This window comes from Alligator sinensis, unplaced genomic scaffold (assembly GCF_000455745.1).
Source record: "Alligator sinensis unplaced genomic scaffold, ASM45574v1 scaffold366_1, whole genome shotgun sequence".
In the NCBI taxonomy this organism is placed as follows: Eukaryota; Metazoa; Chordata; order Crocodylia; family Alligatoridae; genus Alligator; species Alligator sinensis.
Genome location: NW_005841851.1, coordinates 4198674 through 4216377, shown reverse-complemented (window position 1 = coordinate 4216377; position 17704 = coordinate 4198674). Strand labels below are relative to the sequence as shown.

General features: G+C 45.2%; 1 protein-coding gene across 6 annotated transcripts in view; it reads left to right on the top strand.

Annotated features, from left to right (window-relative positions):
• The window catches only part of MMEL1 (membrane metalloendopeptidase like 1), a 78555-nt gene that overhangs the window by 22265 nt on the left and 38586 nt on the right, over positions 1–17704 (top strand). For all 6 annotated transcript variants that reach the window (XM_025211892.1, XM_025211911.1, XM_006016205.2 and 3 more), the window contains exon 3: positions 15349–15408. In XM_025211892.1, coding sequence (XP_025067677.1) covers positions 15349–15408 — 60 coding nt within the window. The remainder of the gene's footprint in view (positions 1–15348; positions 15409–17704) is intronic.

The window sequence follows — 17704 nt, the reverse complement described above, 5'->3', positions numbered from 1 at the left end:
TGCCAGCTCGGCAACCATGGGGCCGGCACTGGGAGACCCTTATCTCCCAGCACGAACTCTGTGTCCATGGAGCTGGCACTGAGAAATAAGGATATCCCAGCCCCCACTCCCCAACTGCAATCTCGGAGCAGGGGGGCTTGGAGCTCCCTGCTGCCAGGGCAGGGGGATATAGTCTCCAACCAGGCTCCTGTGTCGGAGCCTGCCCCAGCAGCAGGCAGCTGCCAGGGGCAGGGAGCAATCTCCCGCTCCCTGATGGCCGGCTGACCAGAAGCAGATTTGATCCCAGTCAGGCATCTACACAAGCACTACTGTGCCGTTACTAAGTGTGAGTAAATTTGCTATTTACATTTACAGGTAGCACATTTACTCATGATTAGTGAGGTTTACTGCACAGTAAGCATGTGCACATGTAGATGCACATGATGCTGCACAGTAAACTATGCTACTTCACAATAAAGCATCTTGTGTAGATGTGCACACTGAAAGGCTAAAACTGCACAGCTGAGGTCCTGGTCATTTAGACCTCTGCTTTAGATTTTGTGCACAGAAGATTCAGTATTGGCGTCTTAAGAATTGGGTTCACATCCCAGTCCTGGAGGCACTTAGATGGCATCAACATTGCCTAAAGTGTCAAAACAGCTCATGTAGGTATAGCCGTTAGAATTAAAATAGCTAGCTACAAAGCTGTGGCAGCACAGACTTTAGTAGAGGGTACAGAACCTGATTCAAACTAGGTAACTACTCAAACAGCTTACCCGCACTGAGCACCTTGCTACTATTGGTGCCTGACTTAACTAAAGTATATCCCTCTGAGCTGCAGTCACACAATGGACTGCTGCATAGGTATGCTCTTACACGTAGGATTTTTGTCTGTCCCAGTTGTTTGGTTCTGCTCATTGTCTATACAGATAAATGCAAACCAATGTCCCAGATGCCCGTCACAAAACTTATGTAGGATAAATCCAAGAACAGATTGTATACATGAACATTGCCTTGTTTGTCTTATAAAAAGAGGAAGAGGGGGGTGAGGGGTGATGGCTTCAGTTTGAGACAATGAGGGTGAAAGACTATAGAAATGGAGAAGAGGCGTCCATGAAATATTAAAATGCCATTTAGTCTTTTACATAGAAGTTTCACATTTTATGCCAGAAGGAGTACCCAGGGAAAATGTTCTCTTTTAGTCTGTTATGCTGTCACAGGTCACTGTAATATTATCTCTCTATTCAGTGTGATTAGCCATGTCGGTGGAATGAAGCTCAGAAGCGGAGAGCATGATAACCCTGCCCTAGATCTCAGCCAGCAATCAATGGCAGTACTGTTTGTGAAGGCAGAATTGTATTTAAATGGGCAAACTGATATTTTGGCCAGGAATGTTCTCTCTTTGTAACTCTTTATTTAGTTTTTAATGCATTGAAATGCTTCTAGCCCCTCTTATGGGAGAATATTTTGTAATTAGATGAACAAACCACTAGAGAACGTGTCCAGATTTTCATCTGGTATCCCCTTTACTCTGCTTTACTCCATTACTCCTTAGGACCGCTGTGAAGAAATCATTTTCCTTAGTTAGGTTTATACCATCAGATACTGAGGAAGAAACAGCCTATATTCCTCTTTAGCATTACATGATAAGGTTTAATAGACTGTTCCTTGCACTATACAAACTCAGGGCCTGATGCAAGTGGAGGTCTTCTGTACTGCCATAATATAAATAAAAATTGCAAATAATAAGGTCAGTCCAGCCAGAAAATGGCTCATTTTTGTTGCTGCTCTTTCAATTGCCTCCAGGTTCTCTCCTTCTCTGGGGTGCCTAGAAATGATCACAGTATGCCACATATAGTCTTACCTCTGCTGTAGAGAAACATCAACATATGATTGGGGTAGTTTTGCATCACTGTTGCACTGCCAGTTTTAGTTCACCTTGTCACCCCCAAACCGAGGCAGTATCTCAAGTGGCTAGAAGTCTATGGGCACCACGTTCCTTGCATGGAACAAACTTAGAAGACTTTGCAGACATATACCGTGAGTCAAAACAGCACCACTACATCACTCACTGCTGATTTTAATACCTTAGAATCATATAATAGAATCATAGAAATTAAGAGCTGGAGGGGACCTCAAAAGGTCATCAAGTCCAACCCCCCTGTTCTGTGCAGGAATACTGCTGAGATTAAATGATCCCAGCAAGGTGTCTATTCAGTCTCCTTTTGAAGACTTTCAAGGTTGGGAACTGCACCACCTCCTCGGGAAGTGTATTCCAGATTGTGGTCACCATTATGGTAAAGTTCTTCTCACATCCAACCTGAAGCCATCCTCTAACAGTTTATGACCATTGCTCCTTGTCCTCCCCTGGGGCATCCTAGTGAAAAGTTTTTCTCCCACCACCTGATACTCACCCCTTACATACTTACAGATGACCACCAAGTCCCCGCTCAGTCTTCTCTTCCCCAGACTGAACAGTCCCAGATCCCTTAGTCTATCCTTGTAAGGTTTATCCTCCAGGCCCTTGGTCATTCTTGTGGCCCTTTTCTGGGCCCTTTCAAGATTCTCCATGTCTTTTTTGAAGTGCGGCACCCAGACACCATACTCCACCTGAGATCTCACCAGCACCGAGTAAAGAAGAAGTATCACTTCTTCAGTCTTGTTTGCGATGCATTGGCTAATGCATCCCAGTATGCTATTAGCTCTGTTGACTACAGCGTTGCATTGGTGGCTCATGTTCATTCTGTGATCAACCATAACACTAAGGTCCCTTTTCAGCCATTGTGTTGACCAGGGCATCTTCTACTAACCTATATTAATGTTGCTGGTTACTTCTCCCCAGATGAAGCACTCTGTATTTATCCTTATTGAACTGCATCCAGTTCCATTCCGCTGAACTTTCCAGCTTGTTCAGGTCCACTTGGATCTGCATCCTATAACTTTTTATAGTCCACAAACTTGGCTGGCGTGCTTTCGTCATCCTCATCTAAATAGCTGATAAAGAGGTTGAATAGCGCGGGGCCAAGAACTGAACCCTGCAGGACACCACTGGCCATGTCCTGACAAGATGATACAGAAATACTCCCTGGGTTCGACCCCTTAGCCAGTTCCCAACCCACCTGACCGTGGACTCTGCCAGCCCACAATCCCCCAGTTTTTTATAAGAGCATCGTGGGAGACCATATCAAAAGCCTTTTTAAAATCCAAGTATATGACATCAACTGCATCTCCCACATTTAAGCTGTTCATTACTTGATCATAGAAGGAGACAAGATAGTTCAGACATGACCTGCCCACAACCAAACCATGTTGGCTATCCTTCAACATCATGCCTTTTGCCAGTCTCTCACAAATGGACTCGATATTTTTTTCTAAAATTCTACCTGGTATTGAGGTCAAATTGACCAGCCTATAGTTGCCCAGATCTTCCCTTCTCCCCTTTTTAAAGATTGGCACCACAGTGGCCCTTTTCCAGTCCTCTGGGACCTCTCCCAAGCACCATGAGTCTTCAAATACCTTTGCCAAAGTCCCCACAATGACTCCAGCCAATTCCCTCGGGACTCTCAGATGGAGTCCCTCTGGGCTTGCCAACTTGAAGACATTCAGCCACCTCCTCCCTTCTTCCCTGCCCAGTCCCTTCTGTGCTGCCTGTAGCTCTCTATGCATACAGCCCAGTCATGTGTGGCATCCTACCAGGTCTCTGTTTTTCCAATGAGATCATATTCCCTATTTGCCAGTTCCTCCTGCTTATTCTCCATACTTGTTCTCATATAGCCCTTTTCTTCCCCCTTATGTAGATGGACAAACTCTAATACAGAGATGAAGTGACTTGCTTATGGTAACTCAGCAGGCCTGTGGCAGAACCAAGAATAGGACACAGGTCTGCATCATCCCAAACCAGTGCTCTATCCCTCCAGACATCACTGCCTTTCAGGTCCTTGAAAATGAATTCCCACAAGCACAAAACAGAGATGGCATGAGCAGGGAAAGGGGGAAATCAGTAGCACCTCACTGATCTTGTAGTTGCATCTCAACAGTGCCTGGAAGGGTCTACCTCTTTAACAGTGAAAGTTCAGCTTTTGGGCTCTTTCAGTCACAGACTCTTCCACTGAGAAAACCAAACAAGGCATCTACAAGCACCAGTCACAAGAGAGTAATTTTATAGCGTGGACACGTGTCCAATAAGAACTAGATTGCAACTCCTAGATCACTCATGGAACAACTACCAGGTGGCTAATTATTTTTTTGGATCATGACAACTTGGTGAGATTTGAACTGTTGACCTATATTAAAAATGTCCCAAGCCATACAGTTTAATAATACTGCCAGATTTGTGTTATTTCCTGACTAGTCCACTAGGAGAAAGGAAATCTGGAAAAGGAAAACATATCCTTTGAAGCTTCTCATTACTTAGCTAATGAACTGCCAATTCCCTTTATTCTTGCAGGCTGAATTCTAACCATTGCTGGTCCAGATGTGGAAAGGGATGGTTACAAGGGGAAGTTTAGTCACAGCTTGGAAAATGTTGGTCATTTTGTAATTGTATGAACATTTCCATTCCTCAAATATTTAGCCCCAGGTCCTCAGTTCAACTATGATTTTGTAATTCTACACAATGATTCCCTAATGCTAAGCAGTTCACAGGTTTTTTTCATTCAATATGGCAAGCTACATAGCTTAGCCCCGTGGAAGTATTTTTATCATTCTAATACATTCTGATTCGGTGAGAGAGGATTGAGAGATGCAGCAGAAAGAGAGAGGCATGTGTACTTGGCATAAAGCCACACAGGTTAGCATATTCGGGGCAGTACCTGCGTGGAATACAGTGCCATGCAGGGATGCACAAGTTATCTCCAAATGAGCCAGCTCAGATACCAGAAGCAGTACAACCACATGAGCTAGCACAGTGCTCCACCTGGGCTGAGTAGCCGTGCTGAGAAAAGCTAACATGGGTACATCTAAAAGGCCTTACCTTATGCCATGGCAAATAGCCATAAGAAGCTCAACATATTTGGCAAAAAACCCAACACTTATTAGGGCTCAAACCCTGGTGCCAAATAAACAGACCTACCCATTTTGCTGCCCAAGAAACAATGCATTGTAGTAGTTCTCCAGTACCTGATAAGCCACAGAGAGCTCTTGTTATTCAAAAATTTCGCTTCAGTACAAAGCGGGTTTTCAATACAAATCAGAGCCTTAAGGGTGAGGGCACGGGGATCTCATTGTGATAAGACCTATTAGCTGTTGATCTTCTTTGCCAGTTATTACTATGTGGCACGCTCACCCCATCACCTGAGAAGTCTGAAATGGGTGGGATCAGCTATCAAAGTCACTCTCTCTCACAGTGTCCCCCCCACCCCAAAAGTGTCTATGTGACTCTGAACCCCAGAAAGTCCAATCAGTTGTGAAGTTGCCTGTAGCCAGAAGGATGAAGTGGAGAAAAAAACAGATCAAAAGTCTGGGCCAATTAAGAAAACGAAGAGTACTTTCGGAGATACCACGATATTGGCAACAGTCTAGGTTCTCCGTGGACTATTTATAGACCAAGAAAACATTTACTGCTTCAATATTCCCAGTTACTCAGAGGGCCAAGTTCTCCATGCCTATTAGATATCTTCCATATACCAGTATGTGGGCAAATTGCAGACTAAAGTCCCTCTCTTTCTCCATTCTATTTCGTCCCTCGCAGTCCTGGCCCTGTAGCTGGAGGAATCAAACGCCTGTCTACTCTGAGCACCTTCAGTGTTTTTGTTCCCATTTCTCCTCCCACAGTTTATTTATAGCAGCCAGGAACATTCACCTCTCCACTTTAATCCCCAATTATGATTCCCAATTTGGCTTGGCTTTGCAGCAGGGTGTTAGCGTCCATCAGCACGCAGCAGGTAGCTGCATGCACATGACAGCATCAAAGCCAAGAGCACGCACACACCAATCAAACCATGTGAGGCAGCAATTAGGCCAAGGGGAAATGGCAGGATTTTGCCAAGAGGATGCAGTACAGATCCAGTCACCGTGCAAGCTGGAGGAAGTTGCAGCGCACACTTTATGCAAGTGGGGAGCAATGATCATGCCTCAGAAACCTCTCGTGGATGCGTTAATATTGAAAAATACAGTAGGATTGAGGACAAGCCCAAGGCCTGTGGACAACTCAAACCCCAGAATTCCTTCAAACTGAGGCTCAAGTGGGAGTGAAATCCTTCCATACCCACTCTGCGCAGGGACAGGTTTTCCTCTGAAGACCTTACCGTAAAAGGTCACATCCTGATTGAATTACTCTAGTGTTGCCAGACCTCAAGGATCTGGTCCAACATCCATTGATGGGACATCAAGAAAAAAACATTAGCTTCTTTTTGGGGTCTCTGGCATAAATGTATAGATTTTACACTCTCTCCAGAGTAAGCCTGTGCTTTCAAGTGACGCAGAAACAGACCCTGCAGGAAGGAATCAGTACTATTCTGCATGGGGCCACTTACCTAAGCTGAACATTTAAACTTATGCAGGCAACTGTGACTTTAAATTCCTTTATGCATTTAAAGCATTGGGAATCATTGTGTGGCCTTTTGGAAAGCCTGTCTTTTAAAGCATAAAAAATGTTTGTGATCTGCAGCCATTAAAGAAGAGTTGTCTGTTTAGTCATGTCTCCATAAAACCCAGCTGTTAGGAGTCTTGACCTTAGGAGGTGTACAAGCACATGAGAACTATTTGTTTCACTGGCCATTACAGATGTTCAAGTCCTTTCTGAGGAACTGGCTGTTTGAAGAGACCCTGGAAAACTCATCTGTTTCATGTGGGCTCATAACCTCCAAGGTACTCATTGAGACAAACCCCAAAACTTGGCTGAGGCTTGTTAAACAAATATCACAGAGCTGAATATCTTCTTGGAAGTGATCCTCATCTCACACCAATCTCCCTGACAGTGGTATTCATAAGGATTAGTCAGTTAGTGTTTCTAAAGTTAGATCGCCCCAATATAAACAAGGGCAAATTATTATAATTATTCTATTGCAAATACACTTTTTCCAACTGGCAAAGGCATTTAAGCTTAGGTTTTAACTGATTGTTACTCTCTCAAAATGGTTGTGGCCTGTTTATGATTATAATGTTTCACACTACAGATTTTTTATCCAGTAAAGTTATATTATAGAAATGTTTTTGTTTCTATGATCTCTGATCATAAAGCAGAAAACTGAAATATCAGGTTTGTGCCAGATTTCAATCAAATCCCACCTCCCTCTTTCTGTTATTTATTTTAGACATAGTTTTTTGATAGTCACAAATAGAGCTATAATTCATTGGTATTTTCTGTCCTTCCCAATGGGTTTGCATGATCAAAATCCTATCTTGAAATGGCCTTGCTTTAAACAAGCCCAAATGGAAAAGATAAAATGCCTCCAAATGTCTGTGTTCCTCAGATATTTTATGGGTTGCATTTTACTATTGAAGGACTTAACTGAGAAAGCAAGACCAAAGTTTGCATCTCACAATAATGGTGCAATCTTTCAAATAATATTTTGTTTCTTTCTTCTGGTGATCCCAAATCATGTCACAGTACCCGTGAACCTTATTTTCCCTACTCAGTGGTAATCATGTTACCCCCGTGTAATTCAATGGGAGTTACACATGTGGCAACAGGAGCCCAACCCTCTCCTTCATTGGGTCATCACCTCTTACAGTGAAGAGTAAATATAAAGTGCGTGCAAAGGCTCCTTCTCTGCTTGACTGGTGTTTTACACGCACTGCACTGCACTGCCATTGCTCTGGTGTAAACAAGGACACAAGCTCCAAGGTAGCATCAGAGGAGAACAGGCTCCCTGAGGTCTGCCAAGACCAGCACTGCACATCTTTGGTGTGGTTTGTCCTATTTGTTTTAACCTATTTCACTCTTTTACATATACCTCCTATTTCCCCAGTATTGGTGATTCCAACAGTCTCTAGGCCTTGTTACACGTTGCACTGAGCACATGCTAACTGCACCTATAATGCTAATGTCTGAGCATTCAAGCAGTGCAGTATGTGCTAAGTGCCTTTGCATCATAGTAAAGTTAGGCCTTTTCCAGTGGAACGTATGTCCAGATTGTATTACCTCAATCTCTTGAGTTAATGTCAAACTTGTCCATGGAGGTAATATGATCAGGAGATTCCAGTGGGGTTGGGGGGAGGAGGAGGAGGAGGGAGGGGTGGCAACAAAACTGTTGTGCTCCCACCCATCAGCACTGGCTCAGGGCTCCTGAACAGGAGAGGGGCTGGGAGTGATACCAGCACCCAGCCTCTGCACCTCACAGGAGCTGGCTCGAGGCTTTGGGGTAGGATTAGGGCTGGGACCCGCCCCCATGCTGTGCCTGTGTCCCTCCCAACCCCACTGCCACACTGCCAGCCTCACTGGAGCCTTGAACTAGCTCTAATGTAATCTCAGGGCTGAGTCTGAAAATGAGTGGATTCAAGCTGGTTCAAGACTGGTGCAGTACTGTGATCTATATTTAGACTATAGTAAGCACTAACTTGCGGCTGCTCAGAAAACTAAGTCATATTAATACTTATTGGGTGCATCTATATGTTCATTAATGCATTTTTGCCACTCTGAATTAAATTTAGTACCTCTAATGTGAAGTACTAACTAAATAAATACGCAGTAAGGTGCCCTAATACACAGTGGCAAAAGGTACGCTTTTTTAGTGATGCTTGATGTACAGTATACTAATTTTCCTGCACATTAGCGTATTAGCATGTTTTTGCTGTGACATTTTAATGTGCAGTAAAATGGGCTACTGTGCATTAAAGCACATGTGTAGATGCGCTCACTATGATCAGCTCCAAAGCAAGACTCATGGGTAAAAGCCCGTTGCGCCCCTGTGAGCCAGGGACCCCAATGGACCCCGGCAGGGACCCTTTCCTGACCCCCAGTTCAGAGCCAGGATGTACGTGGGGCCTGCAGTGGGTGGGCATTAGCTAGGTGCGGGAGGCAGTTGAGCGGAGCTGAGGAGGGTCATGCTGCCCATGGCTTCCACTTAGGCCAGCCCCCTAGGGAGCCACGCAGCCGAAGCCACATAAACAGGTGTGCTCTGGACCCCAGCACACAAGTTAGCAGAGGAGTTCATGCAGGAGGGCATGCAGGAGGGGCATGAGGCTCTAGGCAGTGAGCCTGAAAAGAATGGTCAGCACAGCAGTAGCCTGGACTGCTACCTGTGCGATGGTGGTGATGTGCCGCACCCCAAAGATCCCCTTACCCGCAGCTGGAGCCCCCCCAGCCCGGTACCACTGTGGCCTCCACCCAGACGGAGCCCCTGGCTCTGGGCTGCGGGGACTGCCTGGCACGAATGCAGTCACCTGGGTTCAGGAGCAAAGACACCTCTCCTTGTGGGGTGTGCTCCACATTAGAGTCTCCAGAGTGCCAGATAGGGGAGCTCCATGCTGCAGTGCAGAGGCTACATGCCATCAGGGATAGCAAAGAGGAGATTGATACCTACTGCCAGGCTCTTCACCTGAGGAATGAGGGTGGAAGAACAAGGAAAGCTAGCAAGACAAGGGCAGACAAGAGGAGCCCCCATGAGGTCCAGCCAGGGGTTGCTTGGACAAAGGTAGTCTCCAGCCCCAAGGCACCGTGGCATCAGGGTCACCATCCCCGCTGGAACTCCACAACAGATATGAACCCCTTGCAGCAACATCAGCAGAGCCAGCAGAGTTGCTGACTCCAGTACTTGAGGAAGGAAGGCAACCAGCAACCATACCTAAGATGAAATGCAGGGTGGTTGTTGTGGGAGACTCCCTCTTGAGGGGGACAGAGGGTGCGATCTGCTGCCACGACCCCTTAGCCCATGAGGTCTGCTGCCTCCCAGGGGCCTACATCCATGATGTAGCTGAGAGGATCCCGAAACTTATCCAGCTTTCCAACCACTACCCCAGGGTCCTCATCCATGTGGGCACAAAGGACATGGCTCAGAGCAATTCTGGCTGGGTTATGAGTAACTACAGGGCTCTGAGTGCTGGGCTTAGAGGGTTGGGGGCACGGGTGGTTTTCTCTTCGATCCTCCCAGTTATGGGTCATGAGCACAGGAGGAAGAGATGTACTGAAGAGGTAACAGGAAACTGAGGCGTTGGTGCCCCTGAGAAGGCTTCAGCTTCTTCAATCACAGTCCGCACCTCAGGGAGAGAGGCAGCGGTCTGCTGGGAAAAGACGGCCTCCACCTCACCACAGTGGGAAAGAAGCTTTTATCAACCAGTTTGGTTGACCTGCTTGACAGAGCTTTAAACTAAGCTCGCTGGGGGATGGGCAAACAACCATCAGAACAAGCCCAGAAAAAAATAAGCACGTAATCAGCAAGTCAGAAAATACAGTCGAACTTACTCCTACCCCAGCCCATGGACAGGACTCTCCTAAGTGTACAGAGAAGCCCAGGGCTTCCAATGGCAGGCTTATCTGCCTGTACTCTAATGCCAGGACCATGGGGAACAAACAAGAGGAACTGGTCCTCCTTCTGAGCAATAAGAAATATGATCTCATAGGGATAATGGAGACCTGGTGGGACTCCACTTATGACTGGGCCGCAGGTATAGATGGCTATACCTTGAACAGGATGGATCATGCTGGGAGGAAGGGCGGGAGTGTAGCTCTCTGTCAAGGAGCAGTACACTCCCCTACTAGCTGGCATTGGCACCCAAGGAGGGCGACTTGAAATCCTCTGGGTTAGAATATGGGGACAATGTGGCAAAGGGGATATAACCGTAGGAGTCTATTACAGACATCCTAACCAGGAGGACGAGCTTGAACCAGGAGGAAGATTTCAACCACCCTGACATCTCATGGGAGGAGCATTTAGCCAAATCTAATCAGTCACATAGCTTCCTCACCTGCACTGACAAGCTCTGACTCAAGAAGTCCATGGGCCCACAAGAAGTGAGGCACTGGTAGATCTGGTTCTGGCCAAAGGGGATGATCTAATGAGCGACCTGAGGATTGAAGGGAAGCTTGGCAACAGTGATCATGAGTTGATCAGCTTCTGTAGAGAAGCTGTGCACTGTAGGAAGTGTGTGTATGACAATCAGCTCAGTTCCAAGTTTATGCAAAATGCAAGAAACCTAAAATGACATGAAGCTTTGAATTTTGCAAAAGTTTTTGACCCCTCCCTAGCTCATACCCCCAGGCTTCTGCTACAATTACCTGACCCAAATGCAAGGTGGTTTTCTGATGTGCATATTCCCCCCAGTGCACTTGGTTAGGCCCTGTATGCTACATTCCTGGTCATAATGGGTGCTGTTTATGTTACTTCCACTGAGAAACTTCAAAGCCCTCTTTTCCTTCACACCATTTTAGTTCTACCTGAATTACAGTCACTGTGGGTACATCTACACATGAAATTAGTGTGCCTGAATAAACTCTGGTGCAATTTGCACCAGAGTTTATTATCCCGGGTTTATTGCTTCCCAGGAGCAGCACTTACACATGTGCCTGGGATTGCAGCGTGTTGAGCCGAGGCATCACAGCCCTGGCTGGCAGGGAGCCCAGGGGGAGCCTAGGCCCCAGCCCCAGCTCAGTGTGCTGTGAAGGCGCTGGCTGAGACATGAGGGTGCTATAATGCGGGGTTAGCTGGCAGGCAGCCTTATTACTATAACACCCTCATGCCCCAGCCAGCCCCGGCCGCTGTCTACACATGTGTTGCAGCAGTGTAAATAACTCCACCATAGGATAGCAATTTTGTTGGGCATTACTATCCTACAGTAGAGATAATTAATTTATTCCAGCTTAATAGTACTGCACGTGTAGATGGTGACGCTTTCTGCGGAACTGATTAGTCAACTCCACAATAAAGCACACGTGTAGATGCCCCCTATGCTTGCTTTCTTGTCAAACACTTGTCTTTGGCTCCCTGCACCACAAACATCAGTGCATGTGAATAAGAAAAAGAAAAAGGAAAGTAAGCGTCAAGTCACTTCAGTCCATTTGGAAAGCATTTTCCCTCTAGTAAGGGCCTTGGAGATCTTTTACAGAGCCTAAAGTAGCCAAGTGAAAATAAAACCCAGATTACACCAGGGAAAGCACTTGCTTAGAACAGATCCCATCCAGACATTGCTGGATATTAGGCAATTTGGGGAGTTGACCAAGTTCTGCAACATACCGAACAGCCGCAACTCCAGCAAACTTTGCATCCAGATTCCAGGTTCCCAGCCTGGGCCCACTCCTAATGATTACGTACTATAGAGAACAATGCCCATCGTTGTAAAGGCACCTCCCTTTACCAGGCAATCTCCAAGCAATGCACTAGTGCTAATGAAAGGATTGCTTCACTGGCATAGACGTGAACATTACACTGTCCATTTTACACATGGAATACTTGACACAAGGGCATGTATGGCAAATCTCACCCCTCTGCAGATAGCCAACCACAAAGGCCATCCACCAGTTAAGCCCAACTGTGAGGGCTTCATCAGGCTGCAAGTGATTCACCAGTGTTGTGAAGGCCTCAGGCCTGGGGTATATTTCACAGAAGTGGCTGAGAAAGAAACCAAGCATCCAAAAGAGTCCTGCTTTCCCCTGTGGGTGTTGTTAAATGTTATTTTGCCCACATATTAAAAGCTCTTCAGATGGGAATGTGCACATGTTAAGGAAGGAAAAGATGAGCTAAGTGGGCTCTGAGCATCCTCTCTGGGCAAGGATTATCTTTAGCTCCTCCTAGGCAATTCGTGCTGCTGTAAAATTAGACTTCTCCATGGGATCAATACAAATTGGGAGCAGTCCTCCAGAATCTCAGGAGGCGCCACTCTCAGCCTCCACCACATAAATGATCTATCCTCTGGAGCATTACTGCTCTGGAGTGACAGCTGGAGAATGCAGGCACCTGAGGGTGGCGGTCCCAAAAAGGTAAGAATCCCACTGCCCCCACTTCTCCTCTGTGCTCAGAGGCATGTCCGCTCCCCACCCCCAGCTCCATTCCCTGTTCTGCGCTCGCTCATCTCCCCCAGAGCTCACCCCCTGCCCCAACTGGGGCTCCTCTCCACCTCCAGGCTTCCTGCTCACATGCGGCTGCCAGTGCTGTCCCAGGGGTGAGGGAAGCTCCTGTCCCACTTCAGAGGCTATGCAGGGGCTGGGCTCAGCCTAAAAGGTGGCAGAGGCAGTGGCAGCAGACAGCTGGGGAGCAGGCAGAGAGAGGAAACCTATCTGTCCACTGCTGCCACAGCTGCTGCTGCTCTCCAAGCTAAGTAAAACCCTCATTCAGCCCCTGGAGTGGGACAGGAGCATCTCTCACCCCTGGGACAGCAGTGGCAGCTGCAAGTGAGCTAGGAGCTGGGAGGAGCCCAGGGGGAGACAGGGGTGAACCCTGGAGGCCAGCAAGGGACAAGGCGGATGGGATGTGAGTCATGAGGTCCAGAAGAAGGGGGAAGACCTGCTGGAAAGCTGTTGAGAAGTGGAGATTGGAAGCTCCTAGCCACACCCCTGCATGCCAGCCCTCTACAAATCCAACCCATGCAGGTCAGAGAGGGTACTAACCCTTGCTGTGCATTCTTTTATCTGTTAAACCATGCGGAAAGCAGAGTAGAAGTGTTCTCCTGCAGTTCCACTGGGAACATCCTACCTACTGGGCGTGTCTACACGTGCATTTATGCTGGTTTCAATTTACTGTGCAGTAAATTACTGCACAGCAAGTGGGAATAGGCTGGCATCTACATGTGCAGGCATTAAAGTGCATTAATACTGTGTGTGGACTGACTTAAGACTAAAATTAGTCCCAAGCCAGTTCACACGCACAGTGTTACTGCTCAGTAAGGCATCTACATGTGCATTACTGTGCGGAAACTAATCAGGTGTAAATTTGATATCGGCATGATGCAGGTATTGAATTTATGCTCAAGTCGGCATAAGTTGCCATATTTGCTGTGAGTACAGATGTGCGCGTGTAGACACATGTCCATACTGTGCAGTAATTTTGGTTCCTGTGCAGTAAATGTGCATGTGTAGATGCACCCGCTATCTCCTCTCCTAAGTGGCAGCAGCTCGCATGTTATCAAACTCACTAGAAGGGCAGAGGTCGTTAGGTTTTGCATCTGGGAGAGATGTCTTGAGCTGGAACAAACACTTTTTTTTATGGAACAAGGTTCTTTGCCTCCAGAGAAGGGTTCTGTGTAAAAGCAAAACAGATGAAGCAAGTGCACACCCTACCGCTTTCAGCGCAGCTTGTGCTACAGCTCTTAAATACACACTCAGAGGGGCTAGGGCTGATCTAGAACACACAGCGGTCAGTGGGAAATCTTCATTGGTCTTTGTATCAGGGAAGAGCAGTGAAGCTGAATCTGTACCCTTTACAACAACCCATTTTAGAGCCACACATATATACAGGTGCAACAAGGATTCTGACATGTAAAGACTTGGGCAGGATTGATACATTTCTAATGCTAGCAATGCTTCTCCACTTGGTATGTAACAGAAGAGATCTCAGAGGTCATTACAACACAGAAGCAGTTCATTTACATGCTCAGCAAATTCTAAAACAGTCAGGCCTCAAGCTACAGAGAAAGGCAAACCCCTCGCAGTCTGACCTAGGGGGAAAACTCCTTCCTGACCCCAAACATAGTGACTGGTGTGACCCTGAGTATAAGGGCAGAACCCTCCAACCAGGAAGCTCTGGGGTTTTTAAGTACCACCAGGAGCATCAGTCTACCCCAGTACACTTCAGTTAAAGCCTCACGGTATCCTATCCATCGAGTTGTAAAGTCTTCAGTAAGGTCTGTGCTGTACAGAAAATTAAGGAACCACCCACTGCAGCAGGCAAGGGCATGCATGCATTGCACTGTTTTGTTATTTTGACCCTAGGTTTGTCTACTCTTTTTGCCCTGGAACAGTCAGAAATATTTTGGTTTTCCGTTCAGTTTTGCAGTTCAAAGCCATTGCAAAACCAAGAATCTGGAGATGGCCTTTGCTGTCCTCTGAAAACCTTTCCAAACAGATGTGGCTTTGAAAGTCAATAAAACAATATATTTTTACAATGCTCTGAGATACCAGCCACAAGGTGTCCATGGCCATTGCCTGTTTTATCAAAAAAGACTCTCTGAGAGACCAGGGAAGACATTAGGATTGAACTACACTAGTGCCTTACAGCATGCCTGGAACATACTGGCAAGACGCTGAGGTTTTTTTTCTATGCCCCTGCCCTCACCATGCCTATTCTTTAGCTAAATAAAGGGCTTCAGTCTTCAGAACTATCATTCTGGCAACTTCACCAGCCCTAGAATTCACTGACTTTACAATAACAGAACAAGACAAGTCTTTTCCGATTAACTTAATTGAGGCTGAACTACTAGTGCATGTCAGAAATGCTGTACTGTTTCATTCAGAAATGTGCAATATTATTATATGTCTTATGTTTTAATTCCTCCCCACAGATGCAAATTATGGTACCAATTCAGGCAACGTATGCACCACACCGGGATGTGTTACAGCAGGTAATGTTTCTTGCCAGGGATGCTTGCTGTAGAGGGAAACGAAAGTACCAGTCTGGCTCCATTAATAATGCTAGCATTGTCTAAGGTTTGTTTCAGTCCTGAGTGGTATTTTTAAAAGCACAGAAGAAATTTATAATCATGAGGTCCCAGTGATTTTCAGTGGGGCTTTAAAACACAAGTGACTTGCATCTTATAGGACTTGAATATATTTGTGTTCTTTGAGAATTCCACCACTGGATTAAAACTAGTCAATCCTCTTGTACCTTAATTATATCTGACAAGTCAGGAAAGCAAATATTTGTTCAGAGTAATTTTAAATAATACAAGAAAAAGAACATAAAAGGGAAAAAGATAGTTTTCTGGGAACATCCCTGTATCTCTCTACACATTTCCATACAGTTCTCCAATTTCTGTTTAATACAGGACTGTTTGTGGATGTGGAGCAATAGTAAATTATGCAAGAGAACTTTGTGTTGTGGATTAGAAACCAGATCTGCTGTATGGCTTAGAAGATAATATTTGCCAAAGATGGCTGCATACTTAAACATTCAAGATTTCAAAAGGGGATCACTGAACATAAACTTACTCATACTAATACACATTGGCAGAAAAAAAATAAGTTAGCATAGTACCTGAGTAGCTCGTTTTCATCAAATTAGTCTAATTACTTTGATACTTAAGATTATTCTGGATAGTCAATGTAACTATAAATGTAATACACATCTTAGCTTGGCTTTATCAAATGTTGTGAAAGTTGGTGTTACTTGCCAAAGTTCTTTATAAAAGTCTGGATATTTTTCAAAGGCCATTATTGTATGATGAACTTACATCATGGTTACAAGAAATAATCATTAAATGTACTTTTCACAGAGATTCAGTAATGCGGTCATTAAATCAAGCAGTTTTTTAGTCTATCCTTATTATATGCAAGTGGAATCTGCAAAGAGTTAGAATGATGTAACTTTTGGGAAGAAGGAATAATAACCACAGAATAAGTAAACGTGCATATACTGGTAATAACGTCCACAGAAAATTGGTGCATTCCACTCAATTTGGAACAAAGTTAGGCAAAAGTGATACACTATATTAAGAATAAATGGAAAAATACTCTTTTTCAAGATCTGAGGGAAACAATAAGAGCTTTTACTCAATAGTTAAAGAAGAAAAATATTACTGGACTCAAGAGATCTGGGTTCTATCCCTACCTTTGAGAGTGGCCTACAGTGAGATCTTGGTAAATCATTTAATTTCTATGTCTTGATTTCCCACCATGAAATAATTGGACTTTTGTGCTGTGGTGTGAGATCTGCAGACAAGCTCTATGTAACAGCTACACCATGCTAGTACAGTGTTATATTATAGTTCAGTGTCGGTAGTAAAGGAAAATGGCAAGGATGGTCAGTGGCTTCTTGGCTTTGGCTTAAGGCAGGGAGCTGCAGGCCAAGTGATTTCAACTACAGGCAGTCTTCGGACTTACGACACAATTGGTTCCTGAAAATCGCATCTTAAGTCAAAACGTTGTAACTCGGAACCAATTTTCTCATAAGAAACAATGTTCTAAATGGGGGATTGGCTCCTGAACCAAGGCCCAGTACCCTGTTTTCACCAAAAATACCCCAGAATTTTGTACTCGATCAATTATAGATGAGTAATATAGCTACATTAATGTATTTATATTGTAAATAGCAATCATATTGATTTGGAAGGACTTCTTTGAGGAGACTTTGCTGGACTTTTTGAAAGGCTCTTGGTTGGACTTTTTGAAGGGTTCTTGGCTGGAGTCTTCTCAGGAGTTTTGGCTGCAGGTTTTTCTGGAGTCTTGTCTGCTTTCTTAAAGAAAGCGTCCAAGGAAGTTTGGACAGGTGCTCTCCAGGGAGATGAGTGACGCAGCGAACTTGTTCGCTGGTGTGGCGTGGCATCCGATCAAGAGTTGTCAAGTCTAAACTGATGTCATAAAGTTGAAACAGGGTGTTAATTTATAAACGTTGTAAGTGCAAAACATAACTCAAAACGTTGTAAGTCGAGGACTGCCTGTACCTAAGAAAAGGTACAGCAATCCCCTCCAAATACTTTGCTTGTAATTCTGATTGTTGTTCATAATGACTTGACTTTGCATTGTCATCAAGGGTGGTTTTTTGGAACCATTCAGAGGCGTTTTGTGGTGGTGTTTGCTGCTGCACATTGTGCAGACAAGACCATCTAAATCTCCATTTTTGCAATTGCTTTTGTCCATTGCTTCTTTTCCTCTGCCTTGTGGACCCAGTCCCATGACACTAGGATCTCATCCCAAATGAGA